Source organism: Pogona vitticeps, chromosome 3, assembly GCF_051106095.1.
Source record: "Pogona vitticeps strain Pit_001003342236 chromosome 3, PviZW2.1, whole genome shotgun sequence".
Lineage (NCBI taxonomy): Eukaryota > Metazoa > Chordata > Lepidosauria > Squamata > Agamidae > Pogona > Pogona vitticeps.
Genome location: NC_135785.1, coordinates 60,787,501 through 60,810,629, shown reverse-complemented (window position 1 = coordinate 60,810,629; position 23,129 = coordinate 60,787,501). Strand labels below are relative to the sequence as shown.

General features: G+C 37.9%; 1 protein-coding gene across 2 annotated transcripts in view; it reads right to left on the bottom strand.

Moving 5' to 3' along the window:
* RBM20 (RNA binding motif protein 20) overlaps window positions 1-23,129 on the bottom strand; it is a 151,542-nt gene that overhangs the window by 49,739 nt on the left and 78,674 nt on the right. For both annotated transcript variants that reach the window (XR_012085624.2, XM_072995551.2), the window contains exon 2: window positions 22-1,171. Coding sequence is in view for 1 of the 2 variants with exons in the window: in XM_072995551.2 (XP_072851652.2) it covers window positions 22-1,171 (1,150 nt within the window). In the remaining variant the exon portion in view is untranslated. The remainder of the gene's footprint in view (window positions 1-21; window positions 1,172-23,129) is intronic.

The window sequence follows — 23,129 nt, the reverse complement described above, 5'->3', positions numbered from 1 at the left end:
TCACCTGTATCAAAAACTTACCTTCAGATCAAAGAGCTTCTTATTGCATAATGTACAGATGTGAGGGAAGCAAAGAGGTGCTAAGCTATGAAAATCATTTAGCTCATGAGACTGAAGAGGTCTCACTGACAAATCTGGTATAATTGGTTCCTGCTTCTGTTTCATTTGAGAGTTACTGAAATTTTGCTTACTGCTTTTGGCTCTGCTGAAAATAGGTGGAGTACCAGCACTAAATTTGGTGTCAGACGTTGGTTCTTCAGGGTTGTAGAGATCATTTCTTATTTCATACGAGACACTTGCTGATGGCCACATGCTGGCACTGGGCATAATGTCAGGTTTATTTTGGCTAGAGAAAGTAGATGGATTTTCCCACTGATTACTTGTTTCTGTTTCGTGTATCACAGGACCTGCCTCTCCTTTTTGATTTATAATCTGATGAGAATTATGCAGATCACTAGCAAAAGTCAAAGGCTGTGCAACAGTTGTATGCTGGCTGTTGGAAGTGGCTCCATAAAGCTCTTTCTGAAATCCTGGTTGGTTGTCATGTTTACCAAATGGACCACCGTATGTTCCTCCTCCAGAAGATGTTGGAACTGAATGAGACCCACTGGTTGCAAATCCATGCTGGCCACCTTGTTCAGCATCAGAAGCAAATACATGTTTACCATAGTCATAAAATCCACCTGTAGCAGAGGAGACACTAGGCTTATTTAGACCCATAATTACAGCCTGTTGTCCAGCTGTCTGAGAGATTGCACCTCCAAAGGGGTTTATGACCATTGTATTTGGATTCTGACTTTGAAGATTACTTACAGGTCCCAAGGCTCCACTTGGTGCTGCCAAACTATGGTTCTGTGCTGGAAAATGTATTATACCAGGTGGAAATCTAGTACTGTTAATACCAGCCCCTCCAGCATGTCCCTGAGGGGTATTAAACATTGAAGGGTGTCTTAATTGGTTGAACAGTGGCTGAGACATGGCCACTTTGGAGAGAACTTGATTCAAGACTGTTGCAGCTGCTGTGTTGTTGGTGACTGCTGTCTGAGCCAATTTTAGCCTATGTAGGGTAAGCTGGGCTTGTAGCTGAGCAAGCTGAAGACCCGCAGGAGAAGGAAGCAGTGGATTCGGGGTGCTGACAGTGAATATGTTCTTGTCCAGAAGTTTGGCAGCACTGCAAAATAACAAACAACAGTTTTAGTTTAAATAAATATTTAGCAGAAGACTGTCGTCAGCAAATCATGATCAAGTAAATTGCTATCCTTGATACCTATCCTTCATAAGCATCTGGAAGGAAGGAAAATGATTTAAGGCATACCACTAACCCAGCCCATCCTCTAATGTGTATGGAATTACATTAATTTCAGTCATGATGCAAAGGCAGATCAGTGTCTTAACTATTAAAAAGAGGGTTTATATTCATTTGGGATCCAAGCCAGAAATATATCTGAAGGTCACTGAAAGGACTTAATTGAATCTGGTGAATCCAGTTAATTTTGTTTCAAGCCTTTTAAACAAATTAGCTTCTTATCAAATAAACTAGTGAAAACAAGGTAATAAGTAAAAGCAATGTTTCAACTAAGGTTTCAATGTTTCAACTAAGGTCATCATTATCTTTTTTTGTACAAAATCAGCATATTTTGTACAAGTAAACATATGGTCATCAGCAAAATCAAAATATTAGTAGGCAAGATAAATTTAAAGAAGTGTAGATTATGACCAATACCTTTTTACTAGCCTTAACAAGAAAGTAAGCCCACCAAATCAACTTTTGAATAGTAAACATGTAAACTAAAATGAATCAAATGGGAGCACTTAGTTGCAAGCAGCAACAAAATATAGGTCCATACAGCTATGACAGAATTAGCAGTAATATAAAACGTTCCACTTTGTACAATGCTGCTCTATAAACAAGCACATCTGGGGGCATAATCACTACTTTTCACAAAAGGTCTAGTGAGTTCTCTAGTACAAAAACAGAGAGATCAAAGTTACTGCCAGTGGGAGACTAACTGAAATAGGGTATTGGCAAACCAGGGTGCAATATATCCAGCCTTGAATCTACCTTGCTTCCTTACAAAACCAGACAAAACTAACTTGAAGAATTGTGTCTGTTTTGTACAATGAGGTGAGGACTACATTGCATATAATACAAGAATTGCTGTGGGATTGTTTTGGTTAGATGCACATTGATTTCTGTTGACTACAAGACATATAAGTCCATATGAATCAGCCCAGATGTTTTTCCACAATCCATACTTTTTTCCACCACTACTGAGGCTTCTACCCTTTTGCAACGAAATGCATTTGCATCAGTTCAGGCATTGTAATCACTTGTGCTGACGTAGAAAAGCAATAGGTGCATGTGTAGGCTTGGTATATGAGGCTTAGAGATAACTTGCTTGCTCAGATCACATAATGAGATTTTTAGCTGAATTTGTAGAATTGCTGGCATGTTGGCTGAAGATATCCTGTCAAGAGCAAAACAATTCAGACTACCAATCAGGCTCTGACACAAAACATGGGCACACTGACTCACTCTTTTTTTATTTTGACTTCTGTCCCAAGTAAATGTCTATAACTAATCTCATTAATTACAATGAGACTTGCTTCCCTGCAAGTGACTTAATAAAAGCTTATATAAGTCTCCTAAAATGAGAACTGCTTCTTCTTGAGGCATCTAACAGGAATTTAAAGCCATTTTTGTCCAACTTAAACTCATAAAATAATTGAGGGGCCTATAAGGCGAGGGAGTCCAACCGCCTGTTCAATGCAGGAATCCACGTCTGAGCAGATCTGACAGGTGGTTGTCCAATTTTTTTCCTGAATGTCTCCAGCGTTGGAGTGCTTACCACCTCTTGAGGTGATTAGTTCCATTGTCGTACTGCTCTAACAGTTAAGACATTTTTCCTGATATTCAGCCTAAATCTGGTTTCTTATATCTTAAGCCCATTTTTACATGTCCAGCAGTCTGGGATGATCAAGAACAGATCCCACCCCTCCTCTGCATGACCACCTTTCAGGTATTTGAAAAGTGCTATCATATCTCCCCTCAGTCTTCTTTTCTCAAAGCTAAGCATGCTCAGATTCTTCAGTCTTTCCTCAAAGGGCTTGCTTTCCAGTCCCCTAATAATCATTCTTTGTTTACTTATTTATTTATTTACAAGATTTTTTTTAACCATGCCATTATCAATGGTCTCTGAGCTGTGAAGACATGAAAGTGCTTAGATTTACAACATTCAAACCACCACTATGTACCAAATTGTAATGTGCTAAATACGTGATATAACTGGAAATCCCAAGCTCACTATTGTTCCTAGCAGAGAATTAGGCACACTCATGCCTAACTATATATTTATGAAAGATAGACTGTATGGCTAGCATCTGGAATGCTGCATTTTCTTTTCTGCTATGTGAATATCACAATTCCAACTACTGTTCCAATCTTTATCCACAGTCAACTAGCAATGATAAATGTTCCTCAAGACCACAACTCAAAGAATGAATATCAATTAATGATTTTGGTTTAAAATGAAGTACAGATTATCTTTTCAGTCCTGTGACCTGAGAAGAGCAAATAACTTTCGAACACTAATTTAACAAGGTAAAAAAAAGCATACATTAGTAGATACAACTCAAAATGATTCAGCAGCTGCAGTGACTCTGTAAAACATCCAAGTATCTGTTAGATATATGGAATGGTTACAGAACAGCTATAGTAACAGAACAGTAAAATCATTCATCTCTTCTCCATGCTATCATACTAAATATTAAATGAACTAAGGGTTTTCCGCATCATAAAAAATAAAGCACTTAGTCCAAGAGAGCTGTCGTATCCTTAAGGACATTGTTTTTAGAATACAAACATCTGTTACAAGGACAATATGAACAATCCAGCTGCAAGAGACATTAAGAAAAGCTTGTGTTGAAAAAAGCAACACTCAGTTTTCTTAGGAGCACAAAAATAGTTTCCCTATGTGTCAATTTTTGGATTTGTTTTATGTAGCACCACTCAATCTGTCAGCAGGTGTGACTAATAAACCAATATACAGTATAATACCTGCTTCAAATAGAACTTTTAGCAGACATATACTAGAATCCTACTCATGTTCACATAAATTCTGTGTCACTTGCCATAGCTAGCTGTAGTTGCCAGCACGCATCTCAGCTATGCAACTGGGTGCATGATCAGGCATTCATCCAAGATGTGCCCTGGCACCTGGTCAATTAGCTACAGCATATTACAAAAAATGAACATGAACACCAATAGAAATCTGACAACAAATATTAAATTTATGCTTAAACATACGCTAATTTGAGAGTAATGGAATAGTTAATCTCTGTTGCAACATCCTTTCTATCTACAATTTATTTTGCCCCTTCCTTTCTGGTCATTTGCTGCAGCCTTCAGCCTTTAAAGGCTGCACTTTTATTACTTGCCTAACATAACCATATACAATCCTTTAAATGTTTCACTTTGGCCCTTTGTTATGTGGATTATCTTTAAACTTTTATTTCTGGTTTTTACTGTCTCCATACTTCTGCATGTTTTATTTAAATAAAAAACCCACCTTAAATACATAAGTAAAAGCAAAATTCAAATGTTGTAAGTAAATAAATCAATAAATAAAACTTAAAAATCCACCGTATCACCTCATTCAGTGAAATCTAACCCACTCACATCTCTATATTAATGAAATTAATATGTATCTAAGCATTCAAAAGTACTACTGACATCATTCTTAGCAAACAAGTTTTTTAAATGGCAATAAATAGCAAGTTCTCATATAACTCACAGTAGAGAACTAAATCATTCTCTCAAAGCAGGATATGGGATATCCTGGACAAAGCTATTTATTAAGCCCCACAGTTTTCAGTGGGTCTATTTTAAGATTCACTGACTATGAATTGTGCACTCTCCCATCTTCTCATGCAATCGCCTACATATTTATCCATACTAAAAACTGCCCAGTTTTTAGCAGTTCAATTACTGTATGTCAATTCCACTTCTCTCAGAAAATAAAGACATAAGAACTAAACTAACTCAAAGCCAAGTCCAAAAACCTTGGCCAACCAGTTTTTAGGAATCAAGCAGGATAAAGGTATGAAACAGCATACTCCCACAAAAGTACCTGAGGATTATTACAATTTCTCAAAGATTAAAAATATAAAATATCTGTGGAAGATGGGAGAGATTATTATACATCCACAGTGCTCATAGAAGGGGATTTGATCCATTTCCCTTGAATACTTTTCATGATGCCTCCCAGCTACTATTTACAAAATGTGTGAAAATGATGATATTACTCTTATCAGAGACTGAGATCTGTTTTAGACATTTTGAAGTTTCACTTTTGGCAAGGTCACATAGATACAGTGGTGCCTCGCATAGCGAGGTTAATCCGTTCCGGATTAACCTTCGCTATGCTGAAGCATCGTTGAACGGGGCAGGGATTTCAATTGGAATGCATTAAACATGGTTTAATGCGTTCCAAATGAGCCAAATACTCACCGTTCAACGAAGCTTTCTAATGGCCGGCAGCCATTTTCGTGCCCTCGCCTCGCTTAACGAGGGCGCGAAAACGCTGCGCGCGGCCATTTTAGGCCATTTCCCGGCTTCCGGTGGCCATTTTGGCCGCTGAACAGCTGATCGGCGGGGATCGTTTTGCGAAGATCGGTAAGCGAAACGCTTACCGGTCTTCGCAAAGCGAATTTTTCCCTATAGGAAAAACGTTGTGCAATCGCATTAGCGATCCGAAAAAACGGATCGCTATGCGATTTAATCGTTATACGGTGCACTCGTTAAGCGAGGCACCACTGTATATTGAAAAACAGGTTTGCAGCTATCCAGCTTCACCTAGCCAATTCAACTACAGTACAGACTAGGAATAGGGAAAGTTTGAACTAAAGATAATACACAAGCTAGCTAAAACAACTGCTAAACTAGAAGCATATTATTTATACCCTAAAAATTTCAAAATCAATTTTAACATTTTGGTTTTGTGGGTCAGGTAGAGCAGTATTGACTACACATATGGAGAAAAAGACATTCAGTGCCATGGGGATGGGAAAGTATGCATGTCTGTTTGTGTCAAGAAAGAGAAACATGAATGGTAGCATTTTCTGGATGTAAGCCTAGTCTATATATAATTTTACTTTTTCTATTTTTAGGGCTGCAATTCCACCTACAAATTATTTTCAATTCCCCTCCTTTTAATTGTGAGTGCCATTTTAGGCCACTAGTTGTGACTACAGATAGCTGAAAAAGCTCTTGAGATGCGCTTTAAAATGGGAGAGCGAGAGCGAGAGAGAGATCAACATGAGTACAATGAGTGAAATCTAAGGCTATATGAAGGCTAGCCACCACAAATACGTAGTGAAAGACACGAAGTATGATATGGAAAGATGATACAGAGAGGGCATAATTCCCTAGGTGTATTTGTGTTACCTCTCTGCGGATGTTATCAAAAGCAGCAAGTAAAGATACCAGAAGTCTGGATGTTAAATAACACCATCAAATCCTTCTGTGATTTTTTTTCTTTTTGAGGATTCAGTTTGTTTTTCATATCTATCACGACCTTCTGTGATCAAAATGCTTCAGAATCACCTTAGTATGGGCAATAAATATGAAAGGGTTTTTTTTTCTAAGATTATTAATTATTATTATTTTAACTAAGGTCAGTATAAAGCAGATTACATACTACCAAATCTATGAAAAATGAGCTGTGTTTTAGAAAATCATTGATGCATATCATTCATGAGTCAATCTAAAATCTCTCTTACCAATAACATTCAGGAGCCTATATTTGTTCACAGTAAATTATCCAAATTACTGGTCTAGTCAAGTCTGTGAAAGTTATGAAAAAGATAAATAGAAAGTACACCATTTCAAACACTCAATCTGATGACTACTTATTCAAAGTCAAAACAAACAGCAAATTAAGTGCTTTAAAAACAACTACTACCTTTCTATTTCCAATAACAAAACATCTTTGTCAAGGACAATTGACTTCAACTGGTGGACTGACCTCTAGAAGTATTGTACATAAAAAAGGTGAAAGGCATTGCCACACATTCTGGCCCCCTTAATATAGTATGAACACATGTGGAAAAGGAATATGAAGTAGCAATTAATAAACACAGGAAAGGGTTATGCCCTTACTCTTGAGTCATATATATACCGTATGTTTAAAAAGATTTTAAAAAAGAGTATAACATCACCATATTAGAAAATGCATATGGCAAAGTCATATTTTCACAATGTTACTATTTCCATATTTTAAATATTAAATGTTTCCTACAGAAAAAGAAAACTATTACTGTATATACAATGCAACATGAGAATCAAACCTCTACTAATTGTGTCACAGTCAATATATATTCTTGAAACTAAGAATAACAACGTAAAAGCAGTGGCCAAAATCCTGTGAAATTACTACTAGTTAACAATTCATCATTTGTAACATTGCTGGGCACCAACTCACATGTCTGCCATACAAGTGAGGACTTAGTTAAACCAGAGGTGGTTGTTGTTATTATTATTATTATTATTATTATTATTATTATTATTATTATTATTATTATTATTATTATTATTATTATTATTATTATTATTATTATTATTATTATTATTATTATTATTATTATTTATTTATTTATTTATTTATTTATTTATTTATTTATTTATTTATTTATTTATTTATTTAATTTATATCCCGCCTATCTAGTCGTGGTGGACTACTCTAGGCGGCCAACAACAGAGATAAAATACAATAACATAAAACAGCATAATTACAACAACAATTAAAAATAGGGAAACAATAAAGGAGAGAAGAAAATCAAAAGTAATCTAGAGAGAAGGCCTGCCGAAACATCCAAGTCTTTAATAAGTTCTTAAAGGTGCCCAGTGAGGGAGCTCCGCGAATGCCAGGAGGTAAGTTATTCCAAAGGCGAGGAGCCACCGCCGAGAAGGCCCTATTTCTTGTTTTCTCTTTTCGGGCCTCCCTCGGCGTTAAGCTCCTCAGCCTCACCTCCTGGCTCGCCCGTGTGACCCGGGTTAGGAGTTTAATTTCCCATTGTACCTTCTGGTAAAAGAGCCACCCTGTGTGTCCTTGGTCAAGCTGCACAGTCCTAGGGCACCCTCAGGAGAGGGAATGGCAAACCACTTAGAAGTACTTCCCACATAGAAAACCTTGGAAAGGGTCACCATAAGTGAGAATTGACTTTAAAGTACATGGTGTTGTTGTTCTTGCTGCTTTATAATGTAAAGGAGCCAGATTCTGAATGGAAGACTGAAAACTAGTTCCAGAATCAGGATTAGTAGGTGATGGCAGTTAACATTGCACAAACCTCTTGTATATAAATACACTGGCTAACACAGATGCTCATGCTTAACTATCAGGGACATACCATTAATTCTAGCAGCATGCTAACAATTCAACACACCACTTAAAAAACTGGCAGCATCTTCTTTTTTCCTTCTCTGTCTGTAAAGCCAATCTGTAGCAAGTGTAAAGTTCTGACAGCACATCAAATGCAGAAGCATTACTTTTAACCTGAACTATCCTTTCCCCATGATATTTATTTAGATATTACTCTTGTTAATATAATGCTACCAAGCATTTTAGTTATTGTCAGTTTTAAGGCTGCTTATTAACAACCATTCAGAAAACACTTCTGAATGTTCTTTGGAGACATTTCTGTGAATACCACATAAATCATACTCATTTATTATCAAAGTATGAATAACCATAGTGTTGACAATGTAATACCATTTGGCATTTTTTTTGACACAGAAGAACACGAAAGTGTAACATTCATATAAATAATTATGTAGTTCATAAAAAGGTGTACAGTATAGACAATTTGTGGACTCAAGAGGCAGAGCATCTTCCGCAATCTCAGGATGAGGCCCCCCCACCACTAGGTCCATGAACCACCACAAGTTTTAAGTATCACCCTGCAGAAGCTATCATTATATACTTCCCCTTGTTTCCAATGTGAAGACTAATAAGTGATAATCACATTATGCATTTTATATTATATTATTATGATCCCAGTTTCCACATTTACTTCACTGCCTTCCACTTGTGGGGAGCATGGGCCACAAGTAACAGCTTGGAATGTGGTTGCAATAAACCAAATGTTTGATTACCTAGGATAAAGATTAAATCTCATTACATTTAGCACCAGTTTAATACAGTACAACAATCTAAAACCGATCCTAATAAAAATGCTAAAGCTAAACATGCTAAATACCCATGCTGATGGAACTGGTGACCAAAACCATTCACATAAGAGAGTAGGGGGGGAATGATTTGTAGCTGCAAAAATGGCAAGGTAGCAAGCCTGGATTACATCTGCATAGAACAAATAAAGAGATTTGGCACACTAAAAAATAGTTCCTTAATTTCTTTAAGGAATATCTTGAGTATCTTAGGATTCTAAAAAGTATGAGAAAGTCACACAAGTGCTATGTTAAAACCTAAGAAACCCACAGAGCAAAACGCAGGTTGATCTCACGACTCTGTTCTTTTTACAAAGTCATGAAAAGAATTACTCTTAATCATCTAATGGAAATAGTGTAGCTATTTCTCATGCCACAGTAGGCTGGCTTTAGACTTGAGAAGCACAAATCTTGCATTTACCACAGCATATTGAGGATGACTTTTGAAACTAGGAAGATAACGGGTGCAGTCATTGTCTAACTCTTCAGCAGTTATCACACTGTTCATCATCAATACTAGTGCAAAAACTATATAATCTAGCCAAGAATTATAAGAAAACTAATAACCCTTTTGCAAAAATGCAAATTTTTCATTAACTTTCAAGGATATCGTAATTGACAGAGGACTCAAAAGCCAGTGCACTGGCTCCTTACCTTGCTTAACATCAGTATCAACAACTTTCTCAAGGCACCAAAGGTTTTATTTATACTGATGATTTTATACATGCTGCTCTGTCAGCTTTCAGATGGTAGAACATCTCTTAACAAATGCACTAGAAAAACTTGGTGCACATTATGATAGAAATGAACCCACACCCAACTCAACTTAGATTCTTTCATTTGAAAAATAAGCAGGCATCTTGGAAAATTTAGGTTATTGAAAGAGTGCCAACGAGACCATTGTTTAACTCCCCAAAGACTTGGGTGTTATTTTGGATTGTTTGCTGATCAGAAACAGTGCCAAATTAAAAAAAAAAAGGTCTCTGAGAGGAACAATATTCTTCAAAAGCTATCAGGAACCACTTGGGGCACACAACCACAAACTCACAGAACTATAGCTTGGTACTATGCTACTCTGTAGGCAAACAGTCCAACTCTGTGTAATATAGCTCAACCCATGCAAAACAGGTGGACATAGCACTCAGTAGAAGATGTAGAATTACTGCTGGATGTTTCAAAACAACCCTGATCGATAAAATCAACCACCGAGCAGGCACTCCACCCAGTGACATTATGGAAAGAGGTAGTAGTTAACCTACTGTGGGAAGTGAAAGAATCCTGTCTGCAGCTCCACTCATCAGCAGGACCGGTCACCCTCACGAGTGCATATACACCAACACTGAAGTCAAAGTCAAAGACAAATTCTACAACAATCTGGCAGCTACTATTAAAAAATCCCTGAGAGAGAGAGCCGCTGTTCATTCCCAGAGAATTTAACACTAGAGTTGGTGCTGATCACAATTCATGGCCCACTTATCTAAGCTGTTTTGGCATTGGGAAGATGAATGAAAATGGCCAACACTTGCTAGAGTTTTGCTGTTACTATGGTCTTTGTGTCAGCAACACGTTCTTTAATACAAAGCTTCAACACAGAGTTTCTTGGAGACATCCAAGATCAAAGTATTGGCATCAGCTCACTTTGATCTTCATTAGATGCTCTAGTCTTCCTAGTTTTATAATCACATACAATTATCAGAGTGCTGATTGCAATACCTATCACTCCCTGGTGTGTAGTAGAGTAAAACTGCGAACAAAGAGATTGTGTCACACAAAAAAGGACGGAAAACCACATATTGATCAGCAAGACTCATGACCAAAGAAAAGTGGAGGAATTTGCCCAAGCGCTTGAGGAAACCCTTCCAGCCCGGCTGATGCAAATGCATCTGAATGATGGGAACATTTCAAGAACGCTGTTTATAACACCGCCGTGTCCACATTTGGCAAGAAGAGGGAAAAAAAGCAGAGTGGTTTGAAGCTCATTTGGAGGAGCTGATGCCAGCCATCGAGGACAAGAGGAGAGCTCTGAGAGCATACAAAGCCTGTCCTAGTGAGTACAACTTGCAAGCTCTTCAAGTTGCTCCTAGCAAAGTTTAACAGGCTGCCAGGAAATGTTCTAATGATTATCGGCTTCAGCTCTGCTCTCAGATACAGATAGCAGTGGACACAGTTAACCTCAAGGGAATGTATGATGGTATCAAGCAGGCTTTAGGTCCAAAACAGAAGAAATCTGCTCCTTTGAAGTCTGCTAAAGACATGATCATCCAAGACCGAGCACAGCAGATGGAACGCTGGTTGCAGCACTACTCTGAGTTATATTCCAGAGAGAATGCAGTAACCAAAGAGGCATTAAAAACATTGAGGGCCTGCCTCTCTTGGGAGAGTTGGACAGCAAAGCAACTTTAGCAGAAATGAAAGTGGCCTTGGATTCCCTCGCCTCCAGCAAGGCACCTGGAAAGGATAATATACCTGCTAAAGTGCTGAAGTGTTGTAAAGAGATCATCACCACTGAGCTGTATGAAATCTTTTGTCTTTGCTGGAGAAAGGTGGGGTATCACAGGACATGAAGGATGCAAACATTGTCACATTGTATAAGAACAAAAGTGACAGGGGACACTGCAATAACTACCGTGGCATCTCCTTTCTCAGGTTGTAGGGAAGCTGCTTGCCTGTGTTGTGCTGAAGAGACTCCAGGTGCTGGCAGACAGAGCCTATCTAGAATCACAGTGTGGATTTCAAACTAATGCATAGATCTACACCAACATGGTATTTTCCCTCAGATAGTTGCAGGAGAAATGTAGGGAACAATGATAGCCACTCTTTGTGGCCTTCATAGATCTTACAAAGGCCTTTGATTTGATTAGCAGAGCCAGCCTTTTAAAAATACTTCCCAACAGTAGATGTCCACCTCGGCTCCTTAACATCATCAGGTCCTTTCATGAGGAAATGAAGGGCACTGTAGTTTTTGATGGCTCAACATCAGATCTCTTTGACATCCGAAGTGGAGTAAAACAGGGCTGTGTCCTCGCGCCAACTCTGTTTGGGATCTTTTTTGCTGTCATGCATCTATATTCAGACTAGATCAGATGGAAAGCTCTTTAATCTCTCTAGATTGAGAGTGACGACCAAAGTCCAGCTGAAATGCATGTGGGACTTCCTCTTCGCCGATGATGCAGCTGTTGTCGCCCATTCTGCTGAAGACCTCCAACAACATGAATCATTTTAGCAAGGCCTGCCAAGATTTTGGATTGACAATCAGCCTGAAGAAAACACAAGTCATGGGCCAGGGCCTGGACTCACCTCCCTCTATTACCATCTCTTCACAAGAATTGGAGGTTGTTCATGCCGGGGTGGGGGTGGGTGGGGGAGTGGCAGGGGCAGGCCCGCCACACCCCCGCTCCCAGAACCCCCCTAGTGCCGCTTTCAGAAAAATGCATCTCTGAAAGCCCCGCTTTGCCGTGGGGGAGCACGAGGGGGGCGCTGGGGGTGGCGGGCCTGCCCCTGCCACTCCCACACCCACCCACACCCACCCCGGCAAAGCGCAGGTTTCAGAGGTTTCCCCAGTGCATTTTCACTGCCTGTTTACCTGCTGGGCATGCCTGGGGAAGCTTCTAAGAGCAGCGCTGATCAGCTGTGAGGCGGGGAGGGGGACAGGATGGAGTGGAGAAGATGGCTCCCGGCTCTTTTCTGGGACAATCGCTTCCCCAACCTCATCACAAATGCCCCGTTTTCGCACAGCTGATCAGCGGGCCTTTGCGAAGATCGCTGGCCCCGCTGATCAGCTGTGCAAAAATGGGGCGTTTGTGATGATTGGGGGGGAAGCCATCATTGCAAAGCAATTTTTCCCTATAGGGAACATCGCAAAAAGCGATTGCAAAATCTTCATCGCTATGCAGATTCGTCGTTAAATGGGGCACCCGTTAAGCAAGGCACCACTGTACCAAGATCCAGGTCTATGCAGCCTGTGTCCTGAGCACACTCCTGTACTGCAGTGAGTCCTGGACCCTTTGTGCAGGGCAGGAGAGGAAGCTGAACACATTCCATATGCGTTCTCCGATGCATTTTTGGTATCACCTGCCAGGACAAAGTTCCAAATAGAGTAGTCCAAGAATGAGCCCCCCTTCATGGATTGCTGCCTTGTTGTGGTGAAGGGGCTTGAGTAATTCAGAGAAGCTATGGGCTATGCCATGCAGATGATTTAATTTTGTCCTTTTTCTTTTTAGTGGATTCGTCAGAGTGAGTCTGTGTCTTAGATATGGACATCGAGCTCGACTTCGATGGAGCTTTGGAGGATTCTTTTTGACTTGCTGGAGTTGGCATCGGGCTTGACATCAAACAAGCTGTCAGGCTCAATATGGCTTGAGCTGGTTCGGGATGCACCGAGTCCTTGGATATTGGTGATGTAAGTGTTTCCATAGCCAGGTGAAGAGATGTTTCCCACAAATATGATCTTAAACACTGTAGTCTTTGTTTTATCGCTGGTTTCGTAAGTTTCTTACATTCACAGCACGATTGGGTTTGGTGTTCTTCTCCAAGACGAAATAGGCATTTGTCATGCCCAGCACAGAGAACGCACTGCTTGAATGGTCCCTCAAGGGCCATTAAAATAGGAAACACGGGAAACCGGCATTGTAGGGGAAGGGGGGGTAGAAAAATAAGGGAAGCAGGAAAAAAATTGTGGCAGCGGAAAAAATTAAAGGCTAATCACAAGGGAATGTTAAATAATAATAATAATAATTATACTATAATCTAAGAGAATCAATTGAGGAATCGGATAATTTCTATATCTAATACTCACTGTTTCTCGCTCTAGGTGTTCCTATATGTCCTACCAACACAGCATAAAAAGGAACTGAGGGGACGTTCAGAGGGCAGAGCATGCACTCCATGAGGGGATGTCTCATTGCCCAATGTTTTTCAAGCTCTAGAAACTTTCAAAATGTCCTGCGCAGGCACAGAACAACCCACTTGTATGCATTCACAGAGGCCACAAAGAAGAATAAGAATTGTGTGTTATCAAGTCAGTTCTAACATATGGCAATCCTTTCCTCGCGATAAGCTATGCAGAAGTACACAGAGGAATTATATGAGAAAGATTTGGATATCCCGGACAACCCAGACAATGTAGTTGCTGACCTTGAGCCAGACATCTTGGAGAGTGAAGTCAAGTGGGCCTTAGAAAGCCTGGCTAACAACAAGGTCAGTAGAGGTGATGACATTCCAGTTGAACTATTTAAATCTTAAAAGATGATGCTGTTAAGGTGCTACATTCAATATGCCAGCAAGTTTGGAAAACTCAACAGTGGCCAGAGGACTGGAAAAGATCAGTCTACATCCCAATCCTAAAGAAGGGCAGTGCCAAAGAATGCTCCAACTACCATACAATTGCACTCATTTCACACACTAGTAAGGTTATGCTCAAAATCCTACAAGATAGGCTTCAGCAGTATGTGGACCGAGAACTCCCAGTAGTACAAGCTGGATTCCAAAGGGTCAGAGGAACTAGAGACCAATTGCAAACATGCGCTGGATTATAGAGAAAGCCAGAGAGTTCCTGCTTCATTATGCAAAAGCCTTTGACTGTGTGGACCACAGCAAACTAGGGCAAGTCGTTAAAGAAATGGGAGTGCCTGACCACCTTATCTATCTCCTGAGAAACCTATATGTGGGACAGGAAGCAACAGTTAGAACTGGATATGGAACAACTGATTGATTCAAAATGGGGAAAGGAGTACGACAAGGCTGTATATTGTCCCCCGGGTTATTTAACTTATATGCAGAATACATCATGCAGAAGGCTGGACTGGAGGAATCCCAAGCCGGAATAAAGATTGCTGGAAGAAATATCAACAACCTCCAATATGCAGATGATACCACTCTGACAGCAGAAAGTAAGGAGGAATTAAAGAATCTCTTAATGAGGGTGAAAGAGGAGAGTGCAAAAAACGGCCTGAAACTCAACATCAAAAAAAACTAAGATCATGGCCACTGGTCCCATCACCTCCTGGGAAATAGAAGGGAAAGCTGTGGAGGCACTGACAGATTTTACTTTCTTGGGATCCATGATCACTGCAGATGGTGACAGCATCCACGAAATTAAAAGACGCCTGCTTCTTGGGAGGAAAGTGATGACAAACCTCAACAGCATCTTAAAAAGCAGAGATATCACCTTGCCAACAAAAGTCCAAATAGTCAAAGCTATGGTTTTTCCTGTTGTGATGTGTGGAAGTGAGAGCTGGTCCATAAAGAAAGCAGACTGCCGAAGAATTGATGCCTTTCAATTGTGGTGCTGGAGGAGGCTCTTGAGAGTCCCCTGGACTGCAAGGAGAACAAACCTTTCCATTCTAAAGGAAATCAACCCTGAGTGCTCACTGGAAGGACAGATCCTGAAGCTGAGGCTCCAGTACTTTGGCCATCTCATGAGAAGAGAAGACTCCTTGGAAAAGACCTTGATGTTAGGAAAGTGTGACGGCAAGAGGAGAAGGGGACGACCGAGGATGAGATGGCTGGACAGTGTCTGCGAAGCAACCAACATGAAATTGACACAACTACGGGAAGCAGTGGAAGATAGGAGGGCCTGGCATGCTCTGGTCCATGGGGTCACGAAGAGTTGGACACGACTAAACGACTAAACAACGATGACGATCATTATAAGTTATGTAAAAATCATTTTCTACTATTAAAGTTCAAGTAAATGTTATTCAATACTTAGTAAAAGAGAACTTAAACACGATTTCTAAATTTGTAACATAATCTCACAATGCACTGGTAATCCAGCAATCTCATGTGAAACAGGCATCATAAATCTTACAATTTATGCTGTAGTATTTCAGATCTTATTGTTAATTAGACGTAACTATGATTCTGCAAACGTCCTGTCGTTAATACTGAAATTGATTACTGTACATATTATGCTGAAAAGCAGCAATGAGTTGTGTTCAGAATATCAAATTCCACAGTTGCATGAACAAGCTGTAGAAAAAGAAAGAAGCAAAAGGTTGTTATTCCAAGATCCCTATAATGTCCTAGTGTTTTATTTTTTATATTCTGAAAATATTGTGAATACTGTAAGAATGTCACTTACATTCTAAGTATCCAGTATTAAATTAAAATAAATTTATTGAATTTTGATGCAGCAATATATTAAAGCTGTAGTAGAAAATACAGTTATAAACATTTTTTCTATTGACATAAATAGCCTCTATATATGATTGTATTTAGCTTAGATCATCTACTTATAGAAATAATGTCTGGAAAACAAATATCTAAAGTTTCAATGTAAAAAACATATATATATTTCATTACTTACACAATAGGTACCTGTCTTTCCAAAAACATGAGAATTGATGTGTTCAAATAATTTACATTCAAGTTTTTAAATTCATTTCACTTAGTAGGAGCGACAAAAACAAATGAGCAAAATACATTGATTTTAAAAATCTTTCTATTCATTTGTGTGTTTCTGTGTATTGTATTTTTATTATAAAGCAGTAAAACCTGTGAGCTTTATAAAAAATAAAAGTCCTTTATAACAAAGCACTGGTATTATTTATCATAAGATTTGGTTAGACCTTTTCTCCTAGAACATTTTTTGTTTCAGTTTGAAGTATAAAACAATTTTATAATGGTAAACTAATAATTAATACTGCACGTACAGGCAAAAATGAAATCTGTTTCATTTCTAGACCCAATGACATAATGGGGTCTTACCTTTCTGTAGCATATTATAATACTAATAGTATATAGATCTGATGAAAAGAATGTGGCATAATCATTTCTGGTGTCATATAATTTCATTAAATTCTATTCCTATTCTACGTGCTTTCTGCAGGCTATTTGCAAGCTTTCCCTGCTTAAATAAACAAAACAAAAAGAACGCACACATACACGTGCATGTGTGTGTGTGCGCGCGCACACACACACACACACATATCCAACTCACCAAGGACTGAAGACAGATCACATGGCTTCTGGGTGCCATTCTTACTGCATTACATATACTGAGTGTAAATGACAAACAGTATCATTTGATGTTTATGCCATATGTTCAGTCTCTTCACATACTGGCATAGCAAGACAGATGTATTTCAAGGAATCCTGAAGAGAAGCATTTTCCAATTTAACAGGTTTTGCATAACAAAAAATTGTACTATAATTAACAACATTAAGTTTAAAAGCATGCAGTGAGATGCATACTTTGCACCCAGTTGGTGAAACATTCTCTAAAACCCAGCATTTTCAGTTATCATGTATTTATCCTTCTTATGCAGCATGTTTTCAGTTATACAGCATTCCTAACACATTTATAAACTAGCATATTTTCTCCCTACCTAATAAACACAAATAGCAAAAACATACACATTTGTACTATTATTCAAAGTCATAAATATAACATATTAAGCTCTAAATGGAGATGATTAAAATGTATAATCCTTTACACGTTAGTAGACAGTATTATAAAATTCAGTATTATAACCAACGGCCAAAAGAACAGCAACAACTATAGTTTTTAAATAATTATCCTTTTGAAAAACTGGATTATAAACTTGTCAAATTATTATTTTATAGTCAGAGATCAACTGTTAAAATTGCCAGATCATTAGCAACCAAACAAGTTAAATAGATAAACATGGTTTTCAAGTGGGGGGGGGGGGTTGGTTGGATTTTCTTTAAAAATAAAGTATATTTCAATGAAATAAACCTTTTAAATTATCAAAAAGATTGGATGGTTCCTTATTTATATGGTATTGCATTTGGCTGCACCACTCACAGGTTTCATTTGCAATAATTTTCTACTGTTGATTTGATTCATCTCTTAAATCTCCTGGGGGAAAAATCCTTCTCCAAATCTTATTCACAGAATAACAAATTCTGAAGTATTTGTCTACTTTTATACAAGTCCTGTTCAGTTCAATGTGGCATCCTCCAAAGTAGGGAAAGGTTTGCAGTTTTACTAACCACTTGTCAGTCTAAATCATTTGTACCATATACACCAAGAATTTTGTCACTTTTCACTTGGATATTAATATCAGAAGCATATTTAGAAACAACTACTTTCTTTAAAAATGTGTATTAAACTAACTTGCAACAGATTTGCACTACGATTGGTATAGAGTTATTTTTTATATTCTTATTATGAATATCCAAAAATCTTTTCTCTGATGAAGAAATGGCAAAATTTAAGACCCTTGTATCATACTAAAGTCATATCTACCTATAAACATACTGGGAATTCAACTAACATGGTGACTACCAACAAATGGTTCCGAGCATTTGATTGCTTCAGCATTGGGAAACAGCCAAAAAACTATATACAATATTATAGAAAACCCCTCAATGTATGTGAAAACACTTCTGTCTCTGTACATTACGCATATCCAAATAACACTTTCTGAAAAAAGAAATATTTACATCATATTGCTATGAAAAATAGCTATAATAAATTTATCTCAAACGAACTTCTCTTGAAGCATGCAAAAATACTTAGGCTGTGACTAGTCTGGTAATAAAAGTTGAGATTTTAAAAGTCCAACAATGAAAACAATCCTCACCAAGATCTCAGTGTAAATTGCGTCTGGACTATGGGCGTCCCTTCTGTCTTCCAGCAACTCAGCCAAGCTATAGCACAGGCCAATCGTGAGATAGTCTTTTGAGAGATTAAATACTAGTCTCCAAGCAGTTAAAATGGACTGACGACAGAGTAAAGCAGCCCAAGTTAGAGAGATTCCTTCTATCTAGCGTGCAGTCTGTTCACGCTATGATAGCACCGGTGCAAGTAAAACTTCAGTAGGTTGGTTTTACTTTTGTATCTCTTTAAAGACTAAAATTTAGCTTGTCATCAACATTTGTATCTCATTCAACACCTGGAGCAAAATAGCTCCAAAGAGCAACATTTGAATACACTGTAGCAAAATGTATTCATGCAGAATATTATATTTTCCCCAACCATCAAATTTCAAGGTATCCCTACTAAACTACCAAACACAGATTTCTCCCATAAAAGAAAATATTATTTCTTATAATTGGAAGGTATCTATTAATACAAAGCTTATTTCTTTTCATTTGTACCATGATTAATTGACCAGAATGTAGCCTTTCAAGGACGCCTGCCTTTTTTGACTTCTGAAAGTTAATCCACTAGAGAGATGAATTTGTGATGGTACAACCCTTCTGTACTTGATATGTAACATCAGGACCAGAGGTCATTTTACTGTTTTCATATGGGAACTGTGGTCTAATCTCTACCCACACTTGATCCATATATATGGTCAACCATCTGTCTGCATGCATGCCCAGCTGTTTGTGTAATAGGGTGCACAAATCCTAGCTCAAGGGAATTCACAGTCACATCTTAAATTGCATGGGTATACAAGAAAATCATTAAGGTCATCTATAGGGCAAAAAAGTGTGAAAATGAAATAAAAGACTGAATGGAAAAAGTGAACAAACCAATAAAAGACCACCCCTTTGAAAGCAATAAGGGAAAAAATAAGAAAAAAGGGGAAATATGTATTGTTTCCACCTCTCCTGCATCATCATTACTAGATGGATAAAAGAAATATCAAGAATTAGTGTATGAAATTAGGCTGTTCAATAGAATAAGCCTGGATTGCCACAACAACTTTTAAAGAAAGACTTCCTGTTTTACATGCAACATCAATTGCAATCACAGGGTGGAATATTGCAATGTGTAAATAAAGTTATAGCTATGTCAGGATCAATAGGTTCTGAATCAACAGGTTTTGAGGAGATAAAAACCTGTTCTCAGACCCAGCATTTTTCCTTGGTCCCAATTAACTTCATCAAACATTTGCCTTGTTCTACCCTTACTTTTGCTCACACAGTTGCTCACTACTTTTCTCCATTTGCTAGATATTGTAGAAAAACTTTCCTGCAGCTGTGAGCATAATCACAGTACAGAACAAATGCTTATTATTGATGAATCATGTTTTTTTCTATACAAATTGTACAAAGTTGTTACACGATTGCAGATAAAAATAATTTATTTTCCTTGTTTATAACGAATTGACACATGGTAGAAATAATCAAAGGAGAACAAGAGAATAATGGAATTAATTTTTTTAAATCATACATTTGATAGAGTAAGGGATTGTTTTGTAACATTTCATGGTCATATTAATTTAAATGATATTTTGTGGCATTTCACAGCCATATTTACAAAACAAAGACATTTTTGTTATGCAGACTTCTTTTTTTTTCAGTCACCCCAGTCATGCACTCTGAGAAAAAATGTACCCTCCCCAAAAGCCTGAAAGTGCTACAAGTAATTATGATCAGGGTAACTAGAACAGACCATACCAAATTAATGCCACGTAAGGCAACGTGTATATAAAACCCCATTGATTTGATCAATCTGCTCTATTCAGAACAGTATATTGTTCCCAGACATAATCTAGAAATAAAATTCCATAACACTTAAGTGTTTAGGTAGCACTTTATAAGAAACAAGACAGCAGGACAGATAAGATCTCTTGCCATTCACAGCTTTCCACTTCTATTATTGAGCTGGTTGTAGCATATGATCAACGCAGCATGGAACAGAAACAGATACCAAAGAAAATGCACCATATGTTAAATTTTCTGGAGTATTTCAGGATTTTTGTCATATCCTTTGGTACAATTACGAGGAATGAAGAGAAAGTAAGATCAAAAAGGAACCATTGGCCACCATGCCCTTTTGTGTTTCATTAATCCTTTATTCAGGAGGACATTTATAATTTGTTAGCATGAGGAACTAAAAGAAACGCTTCTTTTTTTAGGGATTTTGAATATTAAGAATAGCCCAAATATGAGATACTGAGATTGCTTGGAAGACAGCTAATTCTAAGACTAAGCAAACAGCTGTTAGGATTGTGATATTCAATGCATAATAAGAATATAATTTAAAACATGAATACATTTTCAAAACTATTATTTTAGAAGGCAATTTATGAAATCTCATTTGTTCAAGAATTTACATACAGCTTTTACTAACATTATCAGTGTGTTTGAAATCCCTGCCACACATGTATACTGATTCTGAAATTTTACTACTAATTCAAAACTATATGAGCAGTCTTACTTAAACTGCATGTCAGCATGAAGATGTTTTCTTCTCTCCCGTAGAGTCATGTTTAAGTTTTCTTACATACATATACCTTTACCAGACATTTGCAATATTTTTTAATGTGATTTAACATCCAAATGAAAGTTATTTCAATTTCTTTGTTACTTTGTATTTTAGCTTTTTCTCACCTTCAAGAAATAGCTGACTTAACTCTTTAAAAGGGAATTTTGTGATATTTTGAAACTAGCTGTAAAAATGAACAATCTCAGCTTTAATATTAAAGCTGATCTTGTGAGAGCAGGTATCTTTTATCATTCAACCACTGAAGATCTGGGCTGTAAGGGTCCGCTGAAGACAAATTCAGCTGCTCCTTTTTTCTAACTTTCAAAAACAGCAATCCATGTCTCTCAGATATCAGTTAGCAATTCTGGAGTATGCATCAAACTCTAAGGAACATCTATCTAGTTTTTATATTTTCTTTTCCCATACACACTTTTTCTCAAGTAGAAGACTGATATCTATGCATTCTCGATAGCAATAATATTCAAATAAACTCTAAGAATATTTTCTCTAAAATAAGGATATATGCCAGACCTAGTGATAGCACAGAGCAATTATATACTATCAATCACCCTGCCTCATCCCCCTGTCTCAGTTTTATGCACAAGGAAGAAGAGATGTTGTCTGATACTTGTAACATGCCCATGTTTTTCTACTGCTTCTTTCATCTTTTTTCTCACCATATATATCTAAGGATGCATAAACAGAACAGCTGTTCAAGATCTGGTAGCACTGTATACACTTCATCTGGAAAATACAAGTCCAATTGCAGCAAGATTACTGACTTCTTATACGGTTGAATTAGTGCTATCTGCTATACCAGACTTGTCAGAATCAAACATTTCACAGTGACATATGCAAAGGCCAGAGAACTTTTCTTGGTACAGATGAAAGAACAAGTCAGTTATTTTTGGTGAAACTCTGGAAGGATCTGCTAATGAATCACATTGATTCTATGAACAAGAACACTCAAAACACTTTTCCCATGTTAGTGCAATTCATGTTGTTGCTTACCTTAGTAAATCATACTAGATTAGGCCCACTGAATCAATGGGGATTTGGCAACTCAACTCTTCAATAAGTTCCCTTTATTCAAATAGGCCTATGCTAACAACAATTTACTATGCTAAAGTAGGTCTAATAGATAAAAATGAAAGTTGCTTGCCTAAAACTGTGACTGAATTGTTACCTGTACATTCTAGATGTGCAGATTTTATAGAATCACAGAACAACTGAGTTGGAAGTGACTTATAAGGCCATCACATCCAAGTTCCTACTCAATGCAGGAATTCAAATCTAAGTAGATCTGACAGACAGTTGTCCAGTTTTCCTTTGAATGTATCCAGCATTGGAGCACTCACCACCTCTTGAGGTAAATGGTTTGATTGTAGTACTGCTCTAACTGTTAAGAGGGTTTTCCTGATATTCAGCCTAAATCTGGCTTCCTGTAGCTTGAGCATGTTATTACATGTCTGGCACTCTCTGATGATCAAGAACAGATCCTGCCCCTCCTCTGTATTACCTTTTACATATTTGAAATGTGTTTATCGTATCTCCCCCTCTGTCTTCTTTTCTCAAGGCTAAGCAAGCCCAGTTCTCTTAGTCTTTACTCGTAAGGCTTGGATTCCAGTCCCATTATCATCCTTGTTGCCCTCCTCTGAACTTGCTCCAGTTTTTGGCATCCTTCTCGAACTGTGCTGTCCAGAACTGGACATAGTAACCTAGATGAGGTCTAACCAGTGTTGAATAGAGGGGGACTAGTACCTTACGGGAGACTATATT